The sequence below is a fragment of the Ricinus communis genome, chromosome 6 (assembly GCF_019578655.1).
Source record: "Ricinus communis isolate WT05 ecotype wild-type chromosome 6, ASM1957865v1, whole genome shotgun sequence".
Classification (NCBI taxonomy): domain Eukaryota; kingdom Viridiplantae; phylum Streptophyta; class Magnoliopsida; order Malpighiales; family Euphorbiaceae; genus Ricinus; species Ricinus communis.
The window spans coordinates 18,848,474-18,871,615 of NC_063261.1; the positions used below are offsets into that span (position 1 = coordinate 18,848,474).

General features: G+C 31.0%; 3 protein-coding genes and 2 pseudogenes across 3 annotated transcripts; 3 read left to right on the forward strand and 2 right to left on the reverse strand.

Moving 5' to 3' along the window:
- Positions 1–4,115: 4,115 nt before the first annotated feature.
- On the reverse strand, positions 4,116–6,575 carry LOC8268870 (annotated as a pseudogene).
- A 1,244-nt stretch (positions 6,576–7,819) lies between these two features.
- On the forward strand, positions 7,820–8,753 carry LOC8268872 (basic form of pathogenesis-related protein 1). The gene has a single exon (XM_015721112.2). It carries the CDS (start codon positions 8,119–8,121, stop codon positions 8,608–8,610), a length of 492 nt encoding a protein of 163 aa, XP_015576598.2. The 5' UTR covers positions 7,820–8,118; the 3' UTR covers positions 8,611–8,753.
- A 1,802-nt stretch (positions 8,754–10,555) lies between these two features.
- LOC8268873 (basic form of pathogenesis-related protein 1) lies at positions 10,556–11,275 on the forward strand. The gene has a single exon (XM_002522016.4). The coding sequence runs from the start codon at positions 10,597–10,599 to the stop codon at positions 11,107–11,109; it is 513 nt and encodes a 170-aa protein (XP_002522062.3). The 5' UTR covers positions 10,556–10,596; the 3' UTR covers positions 11,110–11,275.
- An 8,199-nt stretch (positions 11,276–19,474) lies between these two features.
- LOC125370312 (pathogenesis-related protein 1A-like) lies at positions 19,475–19,840 on the forward strand. Its single transcript, XM_048375334.1, has one exon. It carries the CDS (start codon positions 19,475–19,477, stop codon positions 19,838–19,840), a length of 366 nt encoding a protein of 121 aa, XP_048231291.1.
- Positions 19,841–21,459: 1,619 nt separating this feature from the next.
- LOC125370313 lies at positions 21,460–22,103 on the reverse strand (annotated as a pseudogene).
- Between the last annotated feature and the right edge of the window lie 1,039 nt (positions 22,104–23,142).

Genomic DNA, 23,142 nt, shown 5'->3' on the forward strand with positions numbered 1-23,142 from the left:
AGTATTTGACTTAAAAAATGGTTTTCTTTGAATACATTAGCTTTATATTATTTTTTTATTTTTAATTTTTATAAACATTAATAAATTAATATTTCAAATATTAAACAATTTGTAGTTCACTAAGTATATTAATGATAAAAGAATCAACTATATATAATATATATAATTTTTTTATTATTAAATCTAGAAAGTTTCATAAAATTCTAGAAATTTTATTGAAAATATAAACTTCAAAACCTTTTATAAGTAAATTTCCTTATCAACTATTTCTAAGAAAAGAAGAGGACCGATTCAACTTTGCATATAACAAAATCATTTCATTTTTTTAAAGGTACTTTTCTTTATGCAAACCTTATTGTATGAAAGGTTTCTATGGTTCTAATTGTTCATTTAGTCAATAAATAATTCATGTTTCACGAAATAAAAAGATAATCTCAAAATTGGAAGGTGATGACTATGAGATCACGAGATACACAAAAAAATATATGAGATTAAGAAGACAAATTATAGTCAATTATTATATATTTAATTACTATTAGTTAAATATTCATAATTATATAATTTTAATTAGTATCTTAATTTAATAGTAAGAAAAATCATTTTAATTAATTCGTTTTTAAATCTTACTAAATTTTAAAAATAAACTTATAAAATGTTAAAGATCTCTTATTAGAATTTATATTAATATAATTTTAATTGTTAAATTAAAAATATTTATAATTAAAGTAACATGCGGACGGATAAAATTTATATATTTTACTAATTTTATTTTGTGTTTGATTAGGGTTTTTTTTATAAATATTTTTATTATTATTTAAACCAAGAAAATCATACAAGGCTCAAATTTCCCAAATATATGGTGTATATTTCAATTTCATATGCATTTTAATCAATTCATTTCTTCATGCAGTCCAAGGGAGTACCCTCGTATATGATTAGGCCATTCATTTATTATTCGTCCAGGAAATCAAAATTTGATTATTTCGGATTTGAAATCTTAATTTATTGCAATTATCATTTGTATAGTTTGAGTTTATTTCCAAATAAAGAACAAAAAATAAGAAAGAAATCTCCAACAAAAGGAGATTTAAAATTCTGAAATTTGATTTTGAATTTTCAGTTGAAAACTTGAAATTGAACAAATAAGGACATCTGCTAATTACAATGAAAATTGTATACATCACATACAATATATTATTCTGAACATAAATGCTTATGAAGAATCCATTAAAGAAAAAGGTAATCATCATAATAATAACATAAATTTGTAGTCCTTTTATATAAAAATCTAATCTCCCATTCATTAAAAAATATTATTTAATCGGTGAAAAAAAAAAAACAAAAAGAAACTACAATTAAGAAGTAAAATAAAAAAATCTTTAAATAATAAAAAATTTGTATTTATATTTTTTTCTCTATTAAATGTTTATATTCTTTAACAGCATTAACTGGCTCTTCTGTTTTATAATTCGGTTTATTTTATAATTCGATAGTCTGCACTCCACTATATAGCTATTTTATTATTTAATCATTTCTAATATTTTAAATTATGATTTTAAATTCTATTAAACTCAGAACGAATAACAAAAATAATAATAATCACTGGAAGGAATGTGATTCCCTCGTGCATAGAAGAATTCTTAAACTGCAAAAAAAAATATTATTTATGTTCAATAAAGAAAGCTAACAACTACATACTTTTTTTACCAATCGATGATTAACTGACTAAATTGTTCGATATTTTCTTAGTTTGTAGTTTTAATTTAGAGAGTTGCTGAGGTTAATTTAGTTTTAATTGACTCAGTTAAAGTTTAATATTTAATCAAATCTTTTTAATAAGCAAAAAGTATTTAATTGGGTTCAAAACTAAATTTTTTGAGATAATTATATATTTATTTTAAAATAAATTTAAAACATTTATCAAATTAATTTTTTAAATCAATATTTGATACTATTAGTATTTATCACTTAAAATTAATTTTGAATTATTTTTAATTACATCTAAATAATAATTTTTTATATATAATAATTATCAATACTTCTATAAATAGAAGAAAAAAGTTACTGGAACTAGCAATTAAAAGCAAAAGAGATACATGTACTTGGCATTCTTTATTGATCTAAATATTGTAGAAGATTGAAAATTTGGATATGTACCTAACAATGACTAAAAGAGTTGGCCAACCTTTCCTTCCTTTTCTTTATTTGGTTTTAGCTTTTTTTTTTTCTCTCTTTAGTATATTTTATTTTGACATTTTTAGTTAGATAATTACTAAAATAGGTTAAAAGATTTTCTAGATTAATATAAACTATTTAAAATTAACTCACTTGAATTATATTAATTATTACTTTTACTTTTGAAGATTATTAAGTGACTAAAAGAGTTGCTAAATAATAAAATAAATTAAAATTAAATAAAATTTTAGAATAAACTGGATTAAGAGTGTATGCTTTTTTGTTATTTTTATAATTATTTATTTTATTTATTGAAATTAGATTGCGGGTGTTTTTTATTTATTATTATTCTTATACCAGAATTGCCTTATTATCTTTCATTTATATTAATTTAATAAAATAGTTGTTGGTCATCCATTAGTCTCCAAGATATACAAAGTTAGTTAACAGGTATTTTTATCAAAGAATAAAATCTATTTTATAGTATGAAAAGTTAAGAGATCAATTGGACTGTATAAAATAAGAGTCAGGAAGGAATCAAATTGAAAGATGTCAATTTAGATACACGAAAAGCTTCATAATAATAAGCAAACCTAAACAGATTTATTTAAAAATAAAAAGTTGAAATAGCAATTGACAAGAGGAAATACAATATGTTTAATAATTTAGCATCTTTAACTTTAAGTTTAATAATTATTATTTTCCTAAGTTAATTCTTATTTTTTAATATTATATTGAACTCTTTGTATAATTTATAATATATTAATTTTTGCTGCTAATTTTTCGGTTAAATTAAAATGAAAATAAAAACATGTCCTTTTATTCGCTAAAATAAATTATGAAGGGGTTATTACTATTTCTCCAAGGAGGTTTACCATATTGGACTATTTCGTCCCTTATTTTTTAATATATAGTAATTCCCATGCAATTGTTTCAAAAAAAATAAAATTCTCATGTAATTTGTAATCTATATATATTATATTAATTTTTGAGACTTAAAATATTTTTGATATGTGTACTTAAATTTTGATACATAAGATTTCTATTTTGACACATGAGATTCAACTTTATATGTAATTTTATAGTTTTTTTTATTAATTTATTAATTAATAAATTACATTCACATTTAAAAACTGATTCTAAATTTAAGAAATAATATATTAATAATAAATTAGTTTTTTAATTAAATAATAACTTAAATTATAGAAATAAAATAATAATAACAGTTGTGTACACGGATAAATAACTAATAATTTTTTTAATTCTCTATTCTGTTAGATTTAGTTCAATTTGTTCAAAACATTTTCTAAATTTTAATATTTATTGTAAACTGTAATATCAGTTTTTTAAATTTATAATTGTAGCTTATTTTGGTGTTCTATTTGGGTTTGGAGATTATTTGAGATAAGTAGAATGATAGGTTCAAATATATGTGATTTTAGCAGCTATTTTTAAAAATTTATATTTTTATACATATTAATATAATTATTACTTAGTTATTTCTATGAATTTAAATAATTCAATTTAAATAATTATTACTTACAAATATTACGATGGAGAATGAGATTCCCCCTCACAATTCAGCAGGGACAATGAACTTCTTGAACTGCAAATACAATATGTTATCTGCCAAAATAAAGAGGGATAATAATACTATCATACTTCTACATTCTTCTTTTTAGCCTGAGACCTTTGTTTTGATGCCCTTTGGCCCTTTAACGGTGGAATATAGAATCAGCCCATAAAATATTCAATCTTTATACACTGTGTTTCACATTCTCTTGAGTATCTTGAAATTTCTTTCTGCACATGTGAATATCTTATAGAGAAAAGAAAAAGTGGTTTGTGATTAAGGCATTAAAGGTTGGACGCAAAATCTCTTCCGTTGTAGAAATGGACTTATTCAAATGATGCTAAGCTACAGATTAGAGATTAGAAGCTCAATCAATTAGAACAGTCCATTCTTTCTTGTCCCCAGTAAGACCTGTTTGTATTCCTGTTAATTTTGTTCTTAGTTTATGAGAGACAGATTCTTGTCCTGTCTTATATTCAACCCTGCAATAAGAACACATCATTATTAGTCTAAATTAGAGTAAAATGTATAAATGGTACTATAATTATGTCTAATATATCTATTTGGTACCGCAATTTATAAATCAAAATTAATAAATGACGTGACAGTACATGTATATTTCTCGATTATTTTATGCACTTTTTGATTGTTTTGTACTGATATGGCAGACGAATTTCTCATCAGATAACATGTCATTTTATCTAATATATCAATTTCTGGTGAGATGTTATCTGGTGATAAATTCGGCTGTTGCATTAGTATAAAACAACTAAAAATTATCAATTAATTCATTAATAGGGAGGAAATATATTATTAATTTGAATTTATAAATTATGGTACTAAATATATACATGAAATATAATTATAGTGCCGTTTATACCTTTTACACAAAATCACCTCACAAAATAAATAAATAGATAAAACCAACGTGCAAAATACTATATAATATTGTTGTTTACCTCTTGTCATGATAGGTGATACTACCAACAGGAGTGACAATCATTGCTGTTCCCGTGCAAAATACCTCATCTGCATCAAGAACATCTTCAACCGGTATAAGGCGTTCTTGGACCTGATCAAAATTACCAGAACTATTGCTTCAGTAAATCATATTTTTCTCCACAGCAGTTAATTAATTTCCATGTATTTCTTTTCCATGCTAACATTAATTCCTTGAGAGTGAAGTTTAAAGAAGATTGGCATATAGTTAATCTAATTACCTGATAACCAAAATCTCGAGCAATATCCATCATGCTTTTTCTAGTGATTCCTGGTAGAATAGTTCCTTGTAATATTGGTGTTGAAATGATATATTCCTACAACAAATAGATATACATATAAATTAGATCATTAGTTCAGGATAATTTAATTTAATTAATTAGTTTTGGATACTTGAAAAAAAATAAAATAAGGTTGAAATATGTAAGAAAAGAATTCATAGTAAACTAAAAATTTATTTAGAAATTTAAATTGTAATACCTTCAATATGAAAATATTGCATGTAGAAACCTTTTCCAGTTGCGGCATCTAAGAAGAGAAGATCATCAAACCCTTCAGCCTTAGCTTGCTTTACTGCTTCAAAAACCTACAATATACATGTAATGCACATCAAGCTCGGACACTCTTAACAAGATTTCTGGTTTAAATTGGTAGTGTTTTAGATCTTTAGAGGTGTACAAGGTTCTTACTGGTCCATAATTTGTAATACTGTTGATGCCGCCAGTTCCTCCAGGCGATGGGCGGAAAACCCTTTTCTCAATATACAAGTTCATACACTGTCGGCCCCGTAAAACATGAATAACATTCATGATTATTTTACTGCACTGAAGGGAATTTGACATGGTTATAGAACTCCTAAGACAACCAAATATATGTTTACCTTCACTTCGTAAAAGGTTCCAATTGGAGAAGCATACACAACGAATGTGGTTTCAGGTGCCGGTCCAATGGCCAAAACAGATCCACTTCCAAATAGTAGAGGTCTAAGATAAAGTGTTCCTTTTCCATGGGGAGGTCCCTGTTGCCATCTCACCATCACCTTCTTTATTCACCTCAGAATATAAGTCGTTTATTAATGTTTTATTTGCTTTCTCGGTGTTAAAGTTTTTAAATAAAGTCTAATGGAGATGTATGAATCTGAATTTTGATTTTCTGCAAATGTGAATTAGGCACTTGTCCATTAAAACGTATATAGTTATAACCATGGTCGGGCCCTAAAGTTCTTTGCTTTACAAAAAAACAAAATTTCGCGTCTTCTCTTTTGAGGTCATGTTCCTTGCCTAAAGCTCCTCTTCTGTTGAGCAGGTCCTGAATGGGAAAGTTAGTATAGTACCTATCGCCTGTTGACTAGGGCAATTTGTTTTACAGCATAAACAAATTGCTGGACGGATGGTGCTGCCATGCACAATCTCTCTGCTCCCATTTGCAAGCTTAGAGCATTCTCTTCTGGCCGAAAGAGCATGATTCTACCACCTTCCCTTCTGCACGCTTTCAAGCCTTCAATAAGCCCTGTAAAAAGTATATCACTGACATTTATTTAATTCATGACAAGAAGTATAAACTGATCAATCAATAACATAATGTTCGAATAAATTGCATTAATGGTCGTTTTGTCACTAATCTTCAGTTCTATGTACAACCTGTCACTTTGTTAATTGCTATAGTACCACAAAGGGTCGCATAATCACAGAAGAATAGAATGATAAATTAGTGATCAGTTACCTGTCCATAGTTTAGAACTCCAGCAGCTGGACATATCTCCATGTTTGCATAAGGAAGGAGATTGCCCTGTGAAAACTTGTCCAACAGGACATTTCATAATGAACATGAAATCCGTTGCAGTCATGCAAAAACCAATCTCATCCTAGTTCACCTTGACATACTCTTCATCAGGGTCACTGCACAGCAAAACAAGAGGACAATGATCAACTTTGATAAACTAAAAAATTGAAAAGAAAAAAAACCTGATGATCCGAAACTCATAGAAATCCCAAAATCCAAAAGCCAGTAGACTATGATACGGTACCTGTTGTTAAGGGTTGAGTTAGATAATTGCACTGAGGTTGGAGCCATATATGCAAACTAAGCTCTTAGCTGCAAGGAAGCTGTAGGAAAAGACTTGCTAAATATACGCAACTTTGAAGGAAGTTTGTAATTTTTGTAGTAAGAGAGTAATTCCAATAGTTTGAAATAGCAACTGTAGTTGAGAATAAAACAAAATAAATTTTGTACATTCTGAATAATAATAATAATAATAATAATAATAATAATAATAATAATAATAATAATAATACAGGAGATTCTTACCTAGGCCTGGTGTATACACCATAACTAATATGAGAGTGACACGTATGTATGAGTGATTTATATTTTGGTATTGGATGATTGACACATACCCCATTATTTAATATGTAAATTTATCGATTTAGTGTATAGGTGAGGACATACATCAAGTCTAGATAAAAAGATTTCTAATATTATTTTAAAATTCTATTTGGTATATTCGCCTATAGCTATCTCTTACGGCACAACTATATTAAAAAGTTTGAATCGATAACTAGTTCAATTTTAATCAATTGCTAATTATATCAGTTCTATTTTAAATTTTTTTTATTACCTGATAACTGATTTGATTTATTTATTTATTTGGATTCTATTATTTTTATTATATAATTTTTATATTTTATAAATAATTATTATTGTAAAGTTTTTAATAGTTAAAAAATTATAATATTTATAATTACGATATTTAAAATTAAAAATTTTTATTAGTAGAATTTAAATTTGAATTTCTACTTTTAAATTAATTTTTATAAATATTTTAATAAAAATATAATTGAGTAAAAAAAGTAACTATAATATTTTAGTTATTATAAATTATTTTTATTAATTTATATTATTGAATATAATAAAATAAAATAAAATAAAATAAAATATATTTAAAAAATTTATACTCTCAATAGTCATTTAACATATTAATAACAATCACTAATAAAATCTTATTAAATGGTTTACTTTTTATGGCATAAAAACAAACTCGTACCAGTTAGTTATATTTATCAAGCAACTCAAAGAAAAGTACTATGATTAAGTTATTGGAGTAAAATTTATTGATTTTATTCATGACATAAATTATAAATTACCTGGGGCCCTTTATTTCTTAGACAAAGAAACTTATTTGTATCCAAACATTAACATCTAGTATTAACATCCATCAGTTTGTTGTGTCTAAATTTGTAGTTGTGAACGAATTTTAAGGATAAGTTCTATTTTTTTTTTTTCGTTTTTGTCCCCTAAAGTCTCTCTACCTACAAATACGTCAAATTAAACCATATAAGAACCTCAGGTGTTCCTTTGAAGAGAAATAGAAAATGGGTTTCACCAATTTGGTAATAGCTCTATGTTTGGTGGCATCAGCCCTATCTCCAACATGTCTAGCTCGAAACTCCCGCGGAGACTACCTTGATGCACATAATGCAGTTCGAGCAGAGGTAGGCGTTGACCCACTTGTATGGAACAAGACATTGGCAGACTATGCCAAGGGTTATGCAAAAACAAAAATTAATAATTTTGTGTATGAGCATTCAAATTATCTTCAATTTGGTTATGGTGAATGTTTGGCAGCAAGTCCTCAACCCAACTTCAATGCCAAAGATGCAGTGAAAATATGGGCAGATGAGAAGAAATTTTATGATCGTAAATCAAATTCTTGTAAAGGTGATGAATGTGGGCATTACACTCAAATCGTTTGGCATGACACAAGTCAAGTGGGTTGTGCTAGAGTTAAGTGCAAAAATGGGCATACATTTATCAGCTGCAACTATTATCCCATAGGGAATGTTCAAGGTCAAAGCCCTTATTGATCAATTTTTAATGGTTAGGGTAGATATATGTATATCATCATTTGACATATATCTGTCAATACATTAATATAGTGATGATATAAATTTTCTTTTAATATTTATATATTTTTAATACGAACTAATTATTGTTATTATTTTGATTATAGGTATTTTTTAATTTAAAAATTAGAAATATATTTCTTTATTAAAAAATCTATATATATATATAAAATTTGTTGATGAAAAAAACGCTTAATCTAATATAATTTAAATATTTTAGGATTGTTTGCAGTGTTTTAAGAACCCAAATTACAAATTGTCGCTAACCTTTAAGACAAAGATTATAAGGCAGATGTTGTGGTAAATAGAATTTTAGATGAAAGTTAATCAAAACACTTCATTCAATTCTTTAATGTTTCAAGGGTTTTACAATTGTTATTAGTATAGAACAAAATAGTTGTATTTTTTAATATTAAAATGAAGTTGTTCAAAGGGCATTTCTTTTTCTTTTCTCTGAAAGACAATAGATTTATATATGGTCTTTTCTTATGCTAATTAAGTGGCCAATTTGTATTCCAAAAGTTCCTGCGATAATTCCGGGTTTGATTAGGAATACAATACTTACCAGCTGCAATCTTTAATTTCCACCGATCATCATATTTTAAAATAGAAACAAACACGGCCTCACAAAGTCATCTCTCTTCGTAAGAACAAGATCATGTACATTTCAAGCTATGACCATAAACTGTCAAAACATTGAATTTAGACAACTATACAGTCATTTCTTTTTCACTGCTGTAAAAATATAATATTAAAATTTATTTAAAATAATTAAAATATTTAAATAAAGATTTTAAATTCAAATCTTGGCCTGCCTCTGCGTTAAACGAGTTTCACAGTCATATCTTAATTTACATTTGGAGTACTTTCTTATGCATGAGATGAAAGAGTTACCATAACTGACATAAGCATGACAAGGTTTCCCTACCACATAATTAAGTCTGTTGTGAAACATCATAATTTGCATGGTCCCATTAGTATTATGTGTCTGATAATTGACTGTCTTCCTTGTGTTGGCAGGTTATTTATTCTAACCTTATATTATATGATATGACAGTGACTTGGGTTTATTTTAATCCTTTTACTCTATTTATCTTTTTCTTTTCTGATAACAGGTACAAAGAGTAATAACCTAATCTATAATCACCGCTCATTCCAAGTTGAACAAGAAATTCAATTTCTGTTGATACTTCCTTAATTAATGGCTTAAAACCTGACAAATAACCTAACTGTACTATGATTTGTAGAAGAATATTAAACCGATAACAGTAAACTTGACAAGTGGCAAATAACCCAATTACCATGATTTCTAAGAATCTATTCGTCTTGTGAATCTATAGAATTCAGATAATGCCAAATAAAAGCATCTTCTTCATTATATTTTCTCATCCTTATACAATGTCAAGCATTGCTACAAGCCAAGAAAAATGTTCCATAAAATAGAAGAACTGGTCGAGAAATTAAGATTTTCTTTGTCCCTTCTAAGTTTTAGATATATGAATTCTATTTATCCAAATTCTTGCCAATAAATATGCACATTTAATATTATAATTTAATATAAAATAAATTCACGTATTTACAATTAAAATATGATTATATCCAACTCTATTTCTAATCCACATAATGACGTATTTGATATTCTAATTGCTTGATTAATTTAAATATTATATTAAAATAATAATTGATACTTAATATTACTTTATAAAGTGACTAAGGGCTCAAAACAAAATATGCAATTATTTTATTCTTTAAAGATTTGTTCCTTTTTCTACAATTTAGAAAAGCTCTTCACAAGGCAGTTAAACTAAGTCTTTAACGTGCAAATAAAGAAAGATGTAAAGACGACAAAACTAGCCATCAGACTATGCTATTTAGTCATCTTCTTCTATAAATACCCAAGGTTTTTGTTCTCCATCTTAATCAAGAATCTTAAACCTCTCCATTTCCATGCCCTGCATAGAGATTTTCATAAAAATGTATTTGAACGACTTCTTTGCAGCCACAGTTATGGTGGGAACAGTCCTAGTTCACATCTCTCTAGCCCAAAATTCTCCCCAAGACTACGTAAATGCACATAACACAGTTCGTGCAGAGATAGGAGTCGGCCCAATTACTTGGAACAAAACAGTAGCAGCCTATGCTCAAACTTACGCAAATTCAAGAATCGAAAGCTGTGAATTTGAGCATTCATATGGACCCTATGGTGAAAACATTGCAGAAGGTTATGGTAACTTGAACGGGGTTGATGCAGTGAACATGTGGGTGAGTGAGAAGCCTAACTATGATTACGGATCAAATTCTTGCAAAGGTGGGGAAGATGAGTGCTTGCACTATACTCAAGTTGTTTGGCGAAACTCAGTTCATCTTGGATGTGGTAGGGCTAAGTGCAAGAACGGATGGTGGTTTGTAACTTGTAATTATCATCCTGTTGGGAATATTGAGGGTCAGCGTCCTTTCTGAATTAAATTTTTCTCGTTTGTTTTCATTGTATATTTTTGTTGTTAGTCAAGAAAATGTTGGAGAATTAAAAGGTTATATTAAATATTGATCATTATGTAAAAGAAGGATAAAATTACTTTACAATTGTGTCTCTATTGAATGAAGCTAAATTATGCATTTCCTATCAGTGCTTTTGCCCATGGACTCGAGCTTCTCTAGTTCAGATATAGCCTAGTTGAACTTTTCTTTTTCTTGGATAATTAAATTGTGAGTTGTCTAGTAATGATAAGCATATAATACTTCTTCTTTAATTGCTTATTAAGGTGCTAGCACATCCTAATTTTATGGGGTTAATCCTTCAAATAGTCATAGATTAATTCAGTATCAGTTGAAATCATTTCCAAATAAGAAAGAGGAAAAGAAAAACCAACCTGGAAAAAAGAAAGGGAGAGAGGCTCCATATTATAGTTTCAACACAAACCCATCAGTTCTTTTTTTTTTTCCCCCTATATTTGTCTTCTCAACGAATTTTTGAGATATGTTTTCCTATTTTTCTCAACTATAAATACCCTATAGTGCATAACATATTTTCTACTAATTAAGAAACTCATTTTCTTATTCTCTATCTCCTTATCTGTTCTAAAAATTCCCTAAATCTCTTTTCTAGTGCAGAGAGATAGAAAATGGGGTTCAACAAATATATATTACCTATATGTTTATTGGCACTAACCCAGTTAGAAAATATAAAAACATAAAGGATATAAAATTAATTGAAATTCTGCATTCTTTCTACTAAAGAGTTCCGCAAGTATTTATACAAGAGAGAAACAGAATTGCTGAGTAGTGCAAACTGAAAAATAGCTAACAGTAGACTAGAAAATGACTAGAAAAAAGCTAATAGCATTTGAAACAAGTCTTCCCATAACTAATCGAAAATATCTCTTCACATCCCTTTATTCTAGCTAATTAGTTGAAGACTAATTCCTATCAGTTGGCAGCTTGCACACATATTTTAACATCCTCCCTCAAACTCGAGGGTACCATACGGAGACCGAGTTTGTCACGCAGAAAGAGAAACCGAGAATGTGCAAGGCTTAGTGAATAAATCAGCCACCTGATCATAGGAGGGAATGAACCGAACATCAAGTTCACGATTAAGGACCTTATTACGAATAAAGTGAACATCGATCTCTATATGTTTCATCTTGGCATGAAAAACAGGATTAGAAGTAAGAGCATTGGCACTCATATTATCACACCAAGTAACTGGAACACCAATTTCAGGGATGCCAATTTCTTTGAACAATGACTGTATCCATGTAATTTCAGCAGCTACATGTGCAAGAGCACGATATTCAGCCTTTGTACTTGAATGAGCAACAACACTTTGCTTTCTTGAAGACCATGAAACCATCATTTCACCAAGGAACACACAATAACCAGCAGCAGAGCGTCGATCATCAGGACACTATGCTCAATCCGCATTTGAAAAACCCATTAGATTGACTCGTTCATTGCATTGGATATGCAACCCAAGATGAAGAGAGCCGTGAAGATACCTGAACACACGTTTTAAGAGTTTCCAATGTGCATCAGTAGGAGCTGATAAAAATTGACTTAAATCTATTGACAACAAAGGCAATGTCTAGCCTTGTGTGAGTAAGATACTGAAGGGCACCAATAGCACTATTATACATTGTAGGATTAGCTAAAGGACTGTTATCATTTGCACTGATGAGTTTGCCTATGCTCATAGGTGTGGGACAAGACTTGTACTTTGCCATATCAAACTTGGACAACAGATCTGTAATGTACTGAGTTTGAGAAAGAAACAAACTAGAATGATCTCGACGCACCTCAATACCAAGAAAATGATGAATATCACCAAGATCTTTAAGAGAAAACTTTTGATTCAGCTGCTGGATGAAGTTTTGCATCAGAGATATATCATTACTTGTAATGATGATATCGTCAACATAAACAAGAGCAAAAATTATGTGTTTGTTGGTGTGATGAAAGAAAAGAGAAGAATCACACTGAGATTGCATGAAATTCCAACTGCAAAGAGTGTGTTTTAAGCGATCATACCAAGCCCGAGGTGCTTGTTTCAAACCATAAAGTGCCTTGTCAAGTTTACAAACATGATGAGGCTTTTTCGGGTTAATGAATCCTTCAGGCTGACTCATATAAACACATTCAGAAAAGTTTGCCATTCAAGAAAGCGTTGTTGATATCAAGTTGCTTAATATTTCAATTTTTTGAAACAACAATAGTGAGAATGATTCGAATTGTGGAAGCTTTTACGACAGGACTGAAAGTCTCAGTGTAGTCTATCCCTGGTGTTTGAAGATATCCTTTTGCAATAAGACGTGCCTTATATCTTTGTAGAGAACCATCAGCATTGTGTTTGAGACGAAAGACCCATCTGTTGCTCACAACATTCATGTTTGGAGAAAAAGGAACCAATTTTCATGTCTGATTCTTGACAAGAGCAGTTAACTCTTCATGCATAGCTGCTATCCAATTAGCATCTTGAAGAGCTTCTTTGATTGAAGTTGGCTTAGAGACAAAAGATTTGGTTGTAGTATGGATAAAGGACTTCGGTTTGAAAATTCCAGCTTTTCCTCGTGTGATCTTGCTATGAGTCTCTGCATACTGTTTTGCTCTTCTTTTCAGTGCAGAAACTGAAACTTGAGAATCAGTTTGCTCATCATTCAGATTTGAAGCAGTAACAGACTCTGGCGAAGCATTTTGATCTGTTTGGTGCGAAGCAGCTTGTGTATCAGCTGTACAAGAGATCTTCATCTCACTTGGCTGATTTGAAGAGTTTTCACTTTGATGTTGTAAGTTTTCAGACTGAGTTGGTGCAGGTCCTTCATCAAGAGATGCTTGGAGATGATTTATACCAATTAAACCTTCACCTGTAGACTCTAAGAACGGAAAATACCAACTAGACTGAAGAGAACAGGTTACAATGACATCTTTGGAAGTCTGATTTGTGAGAAAATTTGAATTTTCAAAAGGAAAGTCATTTTCATTAAAATAACATTTCGTGAAATATAGACTCTTCAAATGGGACTTAAACAAAGATATCCTTTGTGACTTTGACTATATCTTAAGAATACACTTTTAATGGAATGAAACTGAAATTTGTTTCTTTGATATGGCCTAAGGCAAGGAAAACATGCACAACCAAACACTTTGAGAAAATTGTAGTTCAGTTTTTGAGAAAATAAAATTTGAATTGGAGACTGAAGTTTGAGAACAGGTGTGGGCATCCTATTTATAAGATAAACTGCAGTTTGAAAAGTATACCACCAATATTTAAGAGGCATCTTGGCTTGAGCTAGTAAGGTGAGTCCGATTCGACGATATGCCTATGTTTCCTCTCTGCTCTACCATTTTGAGAAGATGTGTGAGGACATGGGTGTCTGAATTCTATTCCACATTATTCTAAAACTTTTGTAAAACTTCTATACTCACCTCCCCAATCAGATTGGACAATTTTAATTTTCTTATCAAACCTGTTTTCTACCAATCTTTTAAATTTAACAAACATTTCTATTGCTTCACTTTTATTTTTTAAAGCATATATCCAGGTGTACCTACTGTAGTCATCTAGGAAATGCATGTAATACCTGAAACCTTCAGAAGATGTTATGGGTGCAGGTCCCCACAAATCTGAGTGGATTAATTCAGTAGGTGATTTTGCATGATATGAAGAGACAGGAAAGGGTAAAGCATGAGATTTTCCATATTGGCAAGCATCATAAAAAAAAAAATTAAAAACCATGGACTGATTACATGACTTCAAAATTTCAGACAAGACTTTATGAGAAGGGTGACCAAATTTCATATGCAACAGTTTATTATTCGAATTCGAAATACTAGACTCAAACAAAACATGTAACTTAGTTTTAGCAGCAAGTGATTTGGAGAAGTTAAACGATGATGCTGATTTCGTGACTTGATTCGGAAGATTTAATTGATATAAGCCATCTTTAAGCATCCCTTGAAGTAGAACCTATCCCGTTTCCTTGTCCTTGACAAAATAACAATTAGAGTGAAACTCAACAAATACACTATTATCAAAAGTTAGCTGAGAAACACTAAGCAAATTTTTCTTGATAGAAGGCACATGCAAAACATTTTTTAATTCCAAAATCCTTTTATTCAAAGATGGCAGATGAATAATACCAGTATGGGCAATAAATAGTTTTGAGCCATTTCCAACCATTAATTTTTCCTTACCAGAATATTCTCCTGCATTGGTGAGACGGTTCGAGTCATTGGTGAAATGGTTACTTGCTCCACTGTCCATAAACCAACCAGGACCGGGTTCAAAATCAAGAGTGCTTGTAAATGCAGAGGCCTGTGAAGTGCTCTCTTGCTTTCCTTTCACATGTTGTGAAGTACTTCCCATAAATTTTTTATCATATCTACTCCAACAGTAAGCAGCAGTGTGTCCAAGCTTTCCACAAATTTGACATATAGGCCTAGAGTTATTGGTTCTACCGCCACGACCTCTTCCTCTGCCATTTCCATTTCTGGGATTTCCTTTGCCTGAAGAATAACCATTGTTTTTGTTATTTGAAGTGGTTCTACTTGCAAGTGCAGCAGTTGCTTGAGTCGCTTGCACTCCTGCCATGCTCAAACGGGTTGCATTTAATTGCTCTAGCGACTTTTAAAAGTCATTAAGGTAGACTGCAGCTCTCCCCAGGTAATAGATTCTTTTCCTGTGATTTGAAATACAATTGAATTGTAATCTTCATCCAGTCTAACAAGAACTTGATTGATGAGATCAGAATTTTCAATTGTTTTTCCTGCTAAAGCCAAATTATCGGCAATTGACTTCACCGAATGGAGATATTCTTCAATTTACATTGATCCTGTTCTAACCTTTTGCAATTCTCCAGTTAGAATAATTATGCGAGATCTGTTTTGCATTCCAAAATATTCTTTAATACCTCTCCACAGGTCCTTGGAGGTTGTGAAACCCATCACACAAACTGCAACTCGTGGTTACATTGAGTTATACAGCCAGCCTAACAGAAGCTGGTCTCTTGAAATCCAGACATCATACTCTGGATTTGGCTCTTCCTTTATGGTTGGACTACCTGAAACAACAGATGCAGAAGTGGTGATTGTGGAGACTATGGACTTAGCTGGACAAGGTGTTTCACCAGTTAAAAAGCTTTCAAGTTTGTATCCTCTCAAAACTGGCAGTATCATATTTTGCCAAAGTAAAAAATTATCATTGTCTAATTTAAGTGACGAAGGTTGAGCAAGCATTCCTCCGAGAGAAAAGAAAGATGAATTTGATGGAGGATTGGCGTTGGCCATATAGGCTCTGATACCAAGTTAGAAAATATAAAAACAGAGAGGATATAAAATTAATTGAAATTCTGCATTCTTTCCACTAAAGAGTTTGCAAGTATTTATACAAAAGAGAAACAGAATTGCTGAGTAGTACAAACTGAAAAATAGCTAACAGTAGACTAGAAAATGACTAGAAAAAAGCTAACAGCATTTGGAACAAGTCTTCCCATAACTTATCGAAAATATCTCTTCACATTCCTTTTATTCTAGCTAATTAGTTGAAGACTAATTCCTATCAGTTGGCAGCTTGCGTAGATATCTTAACAAACCCTACCTCCTTTCTCTCTAGCCCAAGGTGACGCCAAGACTTATCTTGCGGTACATAATGCAGTTTGGGCAGAGGCAGGTGTTGAACCACTTGTGCGGAATGATGCATTAGCAGCCTACGCTCAGAACTATTCGAGCTCAAAAATTGATAATTTCGTATTTGACCATTCAAATTATCTTCAATATGGTTATGGTGAATGCTTAGCAGCAAGTGGTGACCAAAACGTTAGTGGTCCAGATGCAGTGAAATTGTGGGCAGACGAGAAACAATACTATGATTATGCATGAAATACTTGTCAAGAAGGTCAAGTTTGTGGACATTATACTCAAGTTACTTGGCGCGATACACGTCAAGTAGGTTGTGCTAGAGTTAAGTGCAACAATGGCTATATATTTATTAGCTGCAACTATTACCCCATTGGGAATTATGTTGGTCAGCGCCCTTATTGAGTTTTTGCCATTTTGAGGTGTCCAATGGTTAGTTTTGTTTAAACATATATCAAATTATATATTTTGCCTTGATTAGAATTTTCAATGACAATTGATCGAGTTCTATTTATTCATAATGAAAATACTTTTTTTATTGATGAATCTTTAATGGGACAAATGGGATTTTTTGTTGCGATAGACTCTTTCATTAATACCCAAAAGATTTAATTCCTAAGCAACACAAAACCATGTAAGAGAATACAGACCTGAAACCCTATGACCAGAACTAACTGAGAATACTATCGCAAAGCAGAATCAATAAAAGCTATCAAAATGATTTGGCAACAACAATAAGACACTACAACAAATGCATATAATTTGTATAAAAAAGCCCTGAAATTGGGATGATTATCACCATCATACCTCCGATCCACAAAAGTGTCATCCTGTAAATTGAGTGCGACCTGCAAAAGCTTAACTAGCAGGAGGTAACAGCAGAAGGCCATTAGAAATTAAGTCGCAAGACTATAAGCTTGTGTTTTCAGCATTTTTTTGCAAGCTAGTCAAGCAGACAATACGATATAGGGGTAATTACAAAGCTTATCAAAACGTAATCCATTTATACATATGGTCGAAAAGAAAAGTAGCACCCTAGAACTTGAAACAATATTAACATATTCCAGAGCCACAAAGCAACATTTAAAAGTTCTAAAAAAATAAAAAGACAACATCATATTCCAACACCAATAAAAAACCTGCAGAGCTACACAAAAATCCAAAGACAAAAAATTTTAGGGTATGCAACATAGATAAACACATTTAAAAGTAAAAGACTGAGCCAAAATAAGGATTGTTTTCATGATAGTTTTTATCTTCTATATCCAAGCAACACAATCCTCCTTTCTATTGACAATAGCCTTGCTAAGGAGTTAGCAACATTATTTACTTTTGTTAGAGTGTAAAAGAATAAAACTTAGTGTATTTTCTTTCTTATTTTTAGATATTAATATTGCACTTAATTTTCTAAAAATCTTCATGGGAAGCTTCTAGAGGTCTATAATCTATTGAACCGCATTGGAAGAATCTAACTAAGAAATAATTGGTTTATTTCTATAGTCTTTTGATTTTGAAACATCAATTTCTCCATTGCACAAGTATATACTCCTTATTCTCATATTTTGCTATCATCCTGCCCATTAGGACCACTATATACTTCACCCTCCACCGCCTGATTATCCTCTTCTACTGAATTCACAACCTTCCTCCTTGGACAATCACTACAACTATGTCTCCCCTCATTACTTTTAAAATACTTGAACATTTAACATAAAGATTTTTAATTTTAGCAGGATTCAGACAATTCTTTATTAATCTTAGAAATTCAGTAATAGACACTCTATCCACTATCTAAACCCTCTCAAATCTGATTATAATTTATATTATAAAATATTTTATGGTATTTAATTGTGTAATAGACACTCTATCCTTTAAAAACTCGTCTACATAGATAAATTTAAATAATAAAATAGATAATCGATTAACAAACTCATTTAATATATAAATATCAATGGAATTAAATGATTAATGAAAATTAAAAATAAGAGTAAAACTTATTAAATAGGGATTCGATATCCGCAAATATAATATCCATATTTTTTTATGAATATTAAAAATTAAATTTGAAACCACCAAATTTGATTATATATTTTTTAAATTCATCCCATTAAAGTCGGATAAAATTGGATACCCGTAGTCGTCCTGTTGCCATTCCTATGACAATTGCATATAAATATTTGCGCCCATTAGCTTGAGCTTCTCTAGTCACAGCCTAGTTGCTGTTGTTTTTATAAATTTTTATGTCATAATTATCTTTGATAATGATGAGTTGTTTACTAATTGCAAAGATATTATATTTTTGTTTTCATTTGATAATTAAGGTGATATCGCATAGGTTAGTCTTCAAATAGACATTGATCATTCGATCAACTGAAATCCCTTCCAACTAAGAAAAAAAAAAGAAAAAAGACAACTTGGAAAAAGGAAAGCCAGAGAGGGTCCATATTATTGTTTCAAGTTTCAACACAAATTCACTATTTTTTATCTATATTTGGTCTTCTCAATGAATTTTCAGTTAATGTTTTCCTATATTTTTCCCTATAAATATCCTACATTGCATAATGTATTTTGTACAAATAACCTCAACTTCTCATCTCTATCTCTTTATCTGTGCTAAAAATTAGCCAAATCTTTTTATTTTAGCACAGAGAGATAGAAGATGGGGTTCAATAAATTTATGTTAGCCTTATGTTTAATGGCAATAACCCTGGCTCCTTTCTCTCTAGCCAAAGGTGCTGCCAAGGCTTATCTTGCAGCACATAATACAGTTCGGGCAGAGGTAGGTGTTGAGCCACTTGTATGGAATAAAACATTGGCAGCCTATGCTCAAAACTATTCAAACTCAAAAATTAAAAATTTTGTATTTGAGCATTCTAATTATCTGCAATATGGCTATGGTGAGTGCTTAGCAGCAAGTGGTGACCAAAACTTCAGTGGTTCAGATGCAGTAAAATTGTGGGCAGACGAGAAGCAATATTATGATTATAAATCGAATACTTGTCAAGAAGGTCAAGTTTGTGGGCATTATACTCAATTGTCTGGCGCGACACACGTCAAGTAGGATGTGCTAGAGTTAAGTGCAACAATGGCTATATATTTATTAGCTGCAACTATTACCCCATTGGGAATTATGTTGGTCAGCGCCCTTTCTGAGTTTTTGCCACTTTGAGGTATCTAGTGATTAGTTTTTTTTAAATATATTTCATATGTTTGGTGTTGATTAGAATTTTTCATGAAGCTATATTTAATATAAGTTTATTCCTTATGTCTTTAGTACTTTTTTTGATATTTAAATCAAATGAGAACCTGTAAAAAAAAAAATCAAATGAGAATATCAGAGGTATAATGAATATGAGTTAGAATAATCAACCCTTATTTTTATCATATAAGTAATTAACTTCAGCAGTATTGATTTCGAGAAAAAAAAAATTTCACTAATATTAATGAATAATAGATAAAAAGATTCGAATTCGAGAGTTTTCAGTTCTTATAAGTAAAATGCCAATTAGAAAATTTTCTAAATATAAATACAGTAAATTAAAATGCAACATAGAGCCTTTTTCAAGAGACAATGATGATGACGATAATAATGATATAAAATGTGTGTGTCTTGTTGGACCACTTTTGTTGGAGAGGAGAATGAGATAAACACAATAAACAAAATATAAAAAGAAATTCTAAAAAAGATGAAGATATATTATAAATATATATTTCTATAATCAAAGCACATAAGACATCATTTTATCTCTTACTGGAAATAGCTTATCTACTCTACCAAATTACTAATATTATAAGCTATTTATAATAGCACTTACATGACGCTTCACTTATAAAAATTTAATTATTCATATTCATAACACTTAATACTCTAAATGTATAACTTTTCATATACTTAGACCATTAATATAACCATAGAGTCTTCTTCACATACTTTATAACTATTAATTGACTCTTAAAATAACAATAATAAATACTTAATAATTTAAATTTACTATTTTCAACATCCCCAATACTTTCCTGATATTAATCAGAGAGGAACTCTGTTAATTCAGATGCATTATAAGATCATTCTAAAAAAAGAAAAGAAGATGCACTAGAATGCGAAGGATCAAGAAAGAGATAAAATAATAATGACTTTTAAGCTTTAAGCTTGAAAGCGACTAATATTCAAGGGAGACCAACATCATAAGAAAAACACAATAAATAATAATCAAAAGAAGCGTATATAAAGATTGTTCTAAATTAATAATTTGAATAAAGAAAGAAAACCAGTTGCAAGGAAAACATGCAAGTTCCCACTGAAGAATGCCCCAAAAGCAGTGACAAAGATTTTACGTGCTATGCAGAAGGAAAGTCTCACATAGCTATAATTACTTATTTATTTAAGAGAAAACGATCTCAGATACCCCGATCTTTAACCGTTTTTTACGAATCTACCCTCACCTTTAAAACGTATCAATTTGGTCCACCATGTTTGCGTCTTGTATCATTTCTATCCATTCGCGTTTTGGCGTATGCCACTAATGATATGGTGTCCAAGTAGCTCTACATGTTTGTCTACGTGGCTGAGGATATTGAAGTACCTCAAAACTCATCGTTTTCTCCCCAATTCTATCCCTAGTTCTAATTTTTAAGATTTACAATTACAATACAACTAATAACTTCCAACAACACCAATTGCTAAATAGCCAGAATAGCAGGATTAATAGGGTTAGGTCCAAACACTGCATTAGCTATAGTAATGACGCCAGGATTCTGACTGCTCAAACCAGCAAAAGCTACTGCATTCTTCTTTGCAAGATTGAACTGGAAGTGAATCAGACCAATTGGGAACACGAAAACATCTCCTGGGTATAGCACTTTTGAGACTAAGCAATTAGGGTTTGATGTAACAAAGCCGACATAAAGAGTTCCTTCAATGACCACAAGAATTTCTGTTGCTCGAGGGTGAGTGTGCGGAGGGTTTAAGCCACCATTTGCTGCATAGTCAAGACGAGCAAGAGAAATACCAAGTGTATTAAGGCCTGCAATTTGATCGACATTTAAGAGAGTGACATTTACTCCATTTTGGTTTGCAATATCTCTTGGGATGTTTAATCCAGAAAAAGAAGTCTTCAGCTACGATAAGATTTGGGTTCTTGCAGAATTTTCTATTGATAAACACTGCAGCATTTAGTTAACAAATAAACCCTAGAAATTGTAAACCTTAGAAATTAGAATTGGGAAAAGAATTCGGGAAATGTTAGGACGAAACGGTGAGTTTTGAGGTCCTTCATTATGCTCAGCCACGTAGACAAACATGTGGAGCCACGTGTGGACGCCATGTCATTACTGGCACACGCCAAAACACGGGTGGATAGAAATGATACAAGACGCAAACATGGTGGACCAAATTGATACGTTTTAAAGGTGAGGATAGATTCGCGAAAATGGTTAAAAGTTAGAGCATCTGTAATCGTTTTTCCTTTATTTAATTTTGCCTAGCCTTGCTAAATTAAGAGATAATGATAGCAAAGTTAAGCAGGAAAAACCAACTCTGGATTCTTAAGGTCTTGATGATTTCTAATTAAGAGCACATGAAAAATATTAGAGTTTATGCAAAGCCTGTATCGGCTCTTAAAGATCTTTTGGCATTTGATCCTTAAAAACTATGTTTGTTTTTTTTAATCTTTGAAAGAAAGTTTTTGTTAAAATTTATAATTCAGGCCGCAGAGAAACTACAGCCAGGCCACAAAGTCAGACGTTCTTTCGACTGCAGATTTGGCAAGTCCATCAACCACTTGGTTGCCTGTTCTTGAGATGGGCGAGAAGGAGATGAAAGGCAGCTGAGTGGCTGCAAGTTCACTGATTTCCTCAAGAGCCATTCTCCATTTCACCCAAGACCCAACCAACTGTATTTGTCGAGTCAGACTCCTTAATTGTTTCGAAGTTTCTGAAATTGCTGCTCGAGGTAGTTAGCTGTATAGCCTTCAGGATTGCGTGAAGCTAAGCTTCGTTGGATTCTTTAATTCCAGTAGGACAAGAGAACAAGGAAATGAAAAATGGCCTTCATTACTACGGAGGACGCCACCAATCCATGGGGGAGGCGTAGACGTTCCACTTAACCGAAGAGGCAGCTGGTGCTTTCCAGACAACATTCACAGGAGACTTTCTTCTTGATTCCCAGTCTTTCGCACCCATTAAGGAGAAGACGAGTTGACTGCCGGAGTAGGGGAAGGCTGGCTCTACAGCATTGATCCATGAGGAAAAGCCTAATAATGATTAAGTCAAAACATTTACCCCAATTCGGCGTACAAGTGTTGAAGGTAATGTCGTTTCGGAATAACCAGAGGCTCCATAGGGAGGAGAAGAGAAGAGATTGAC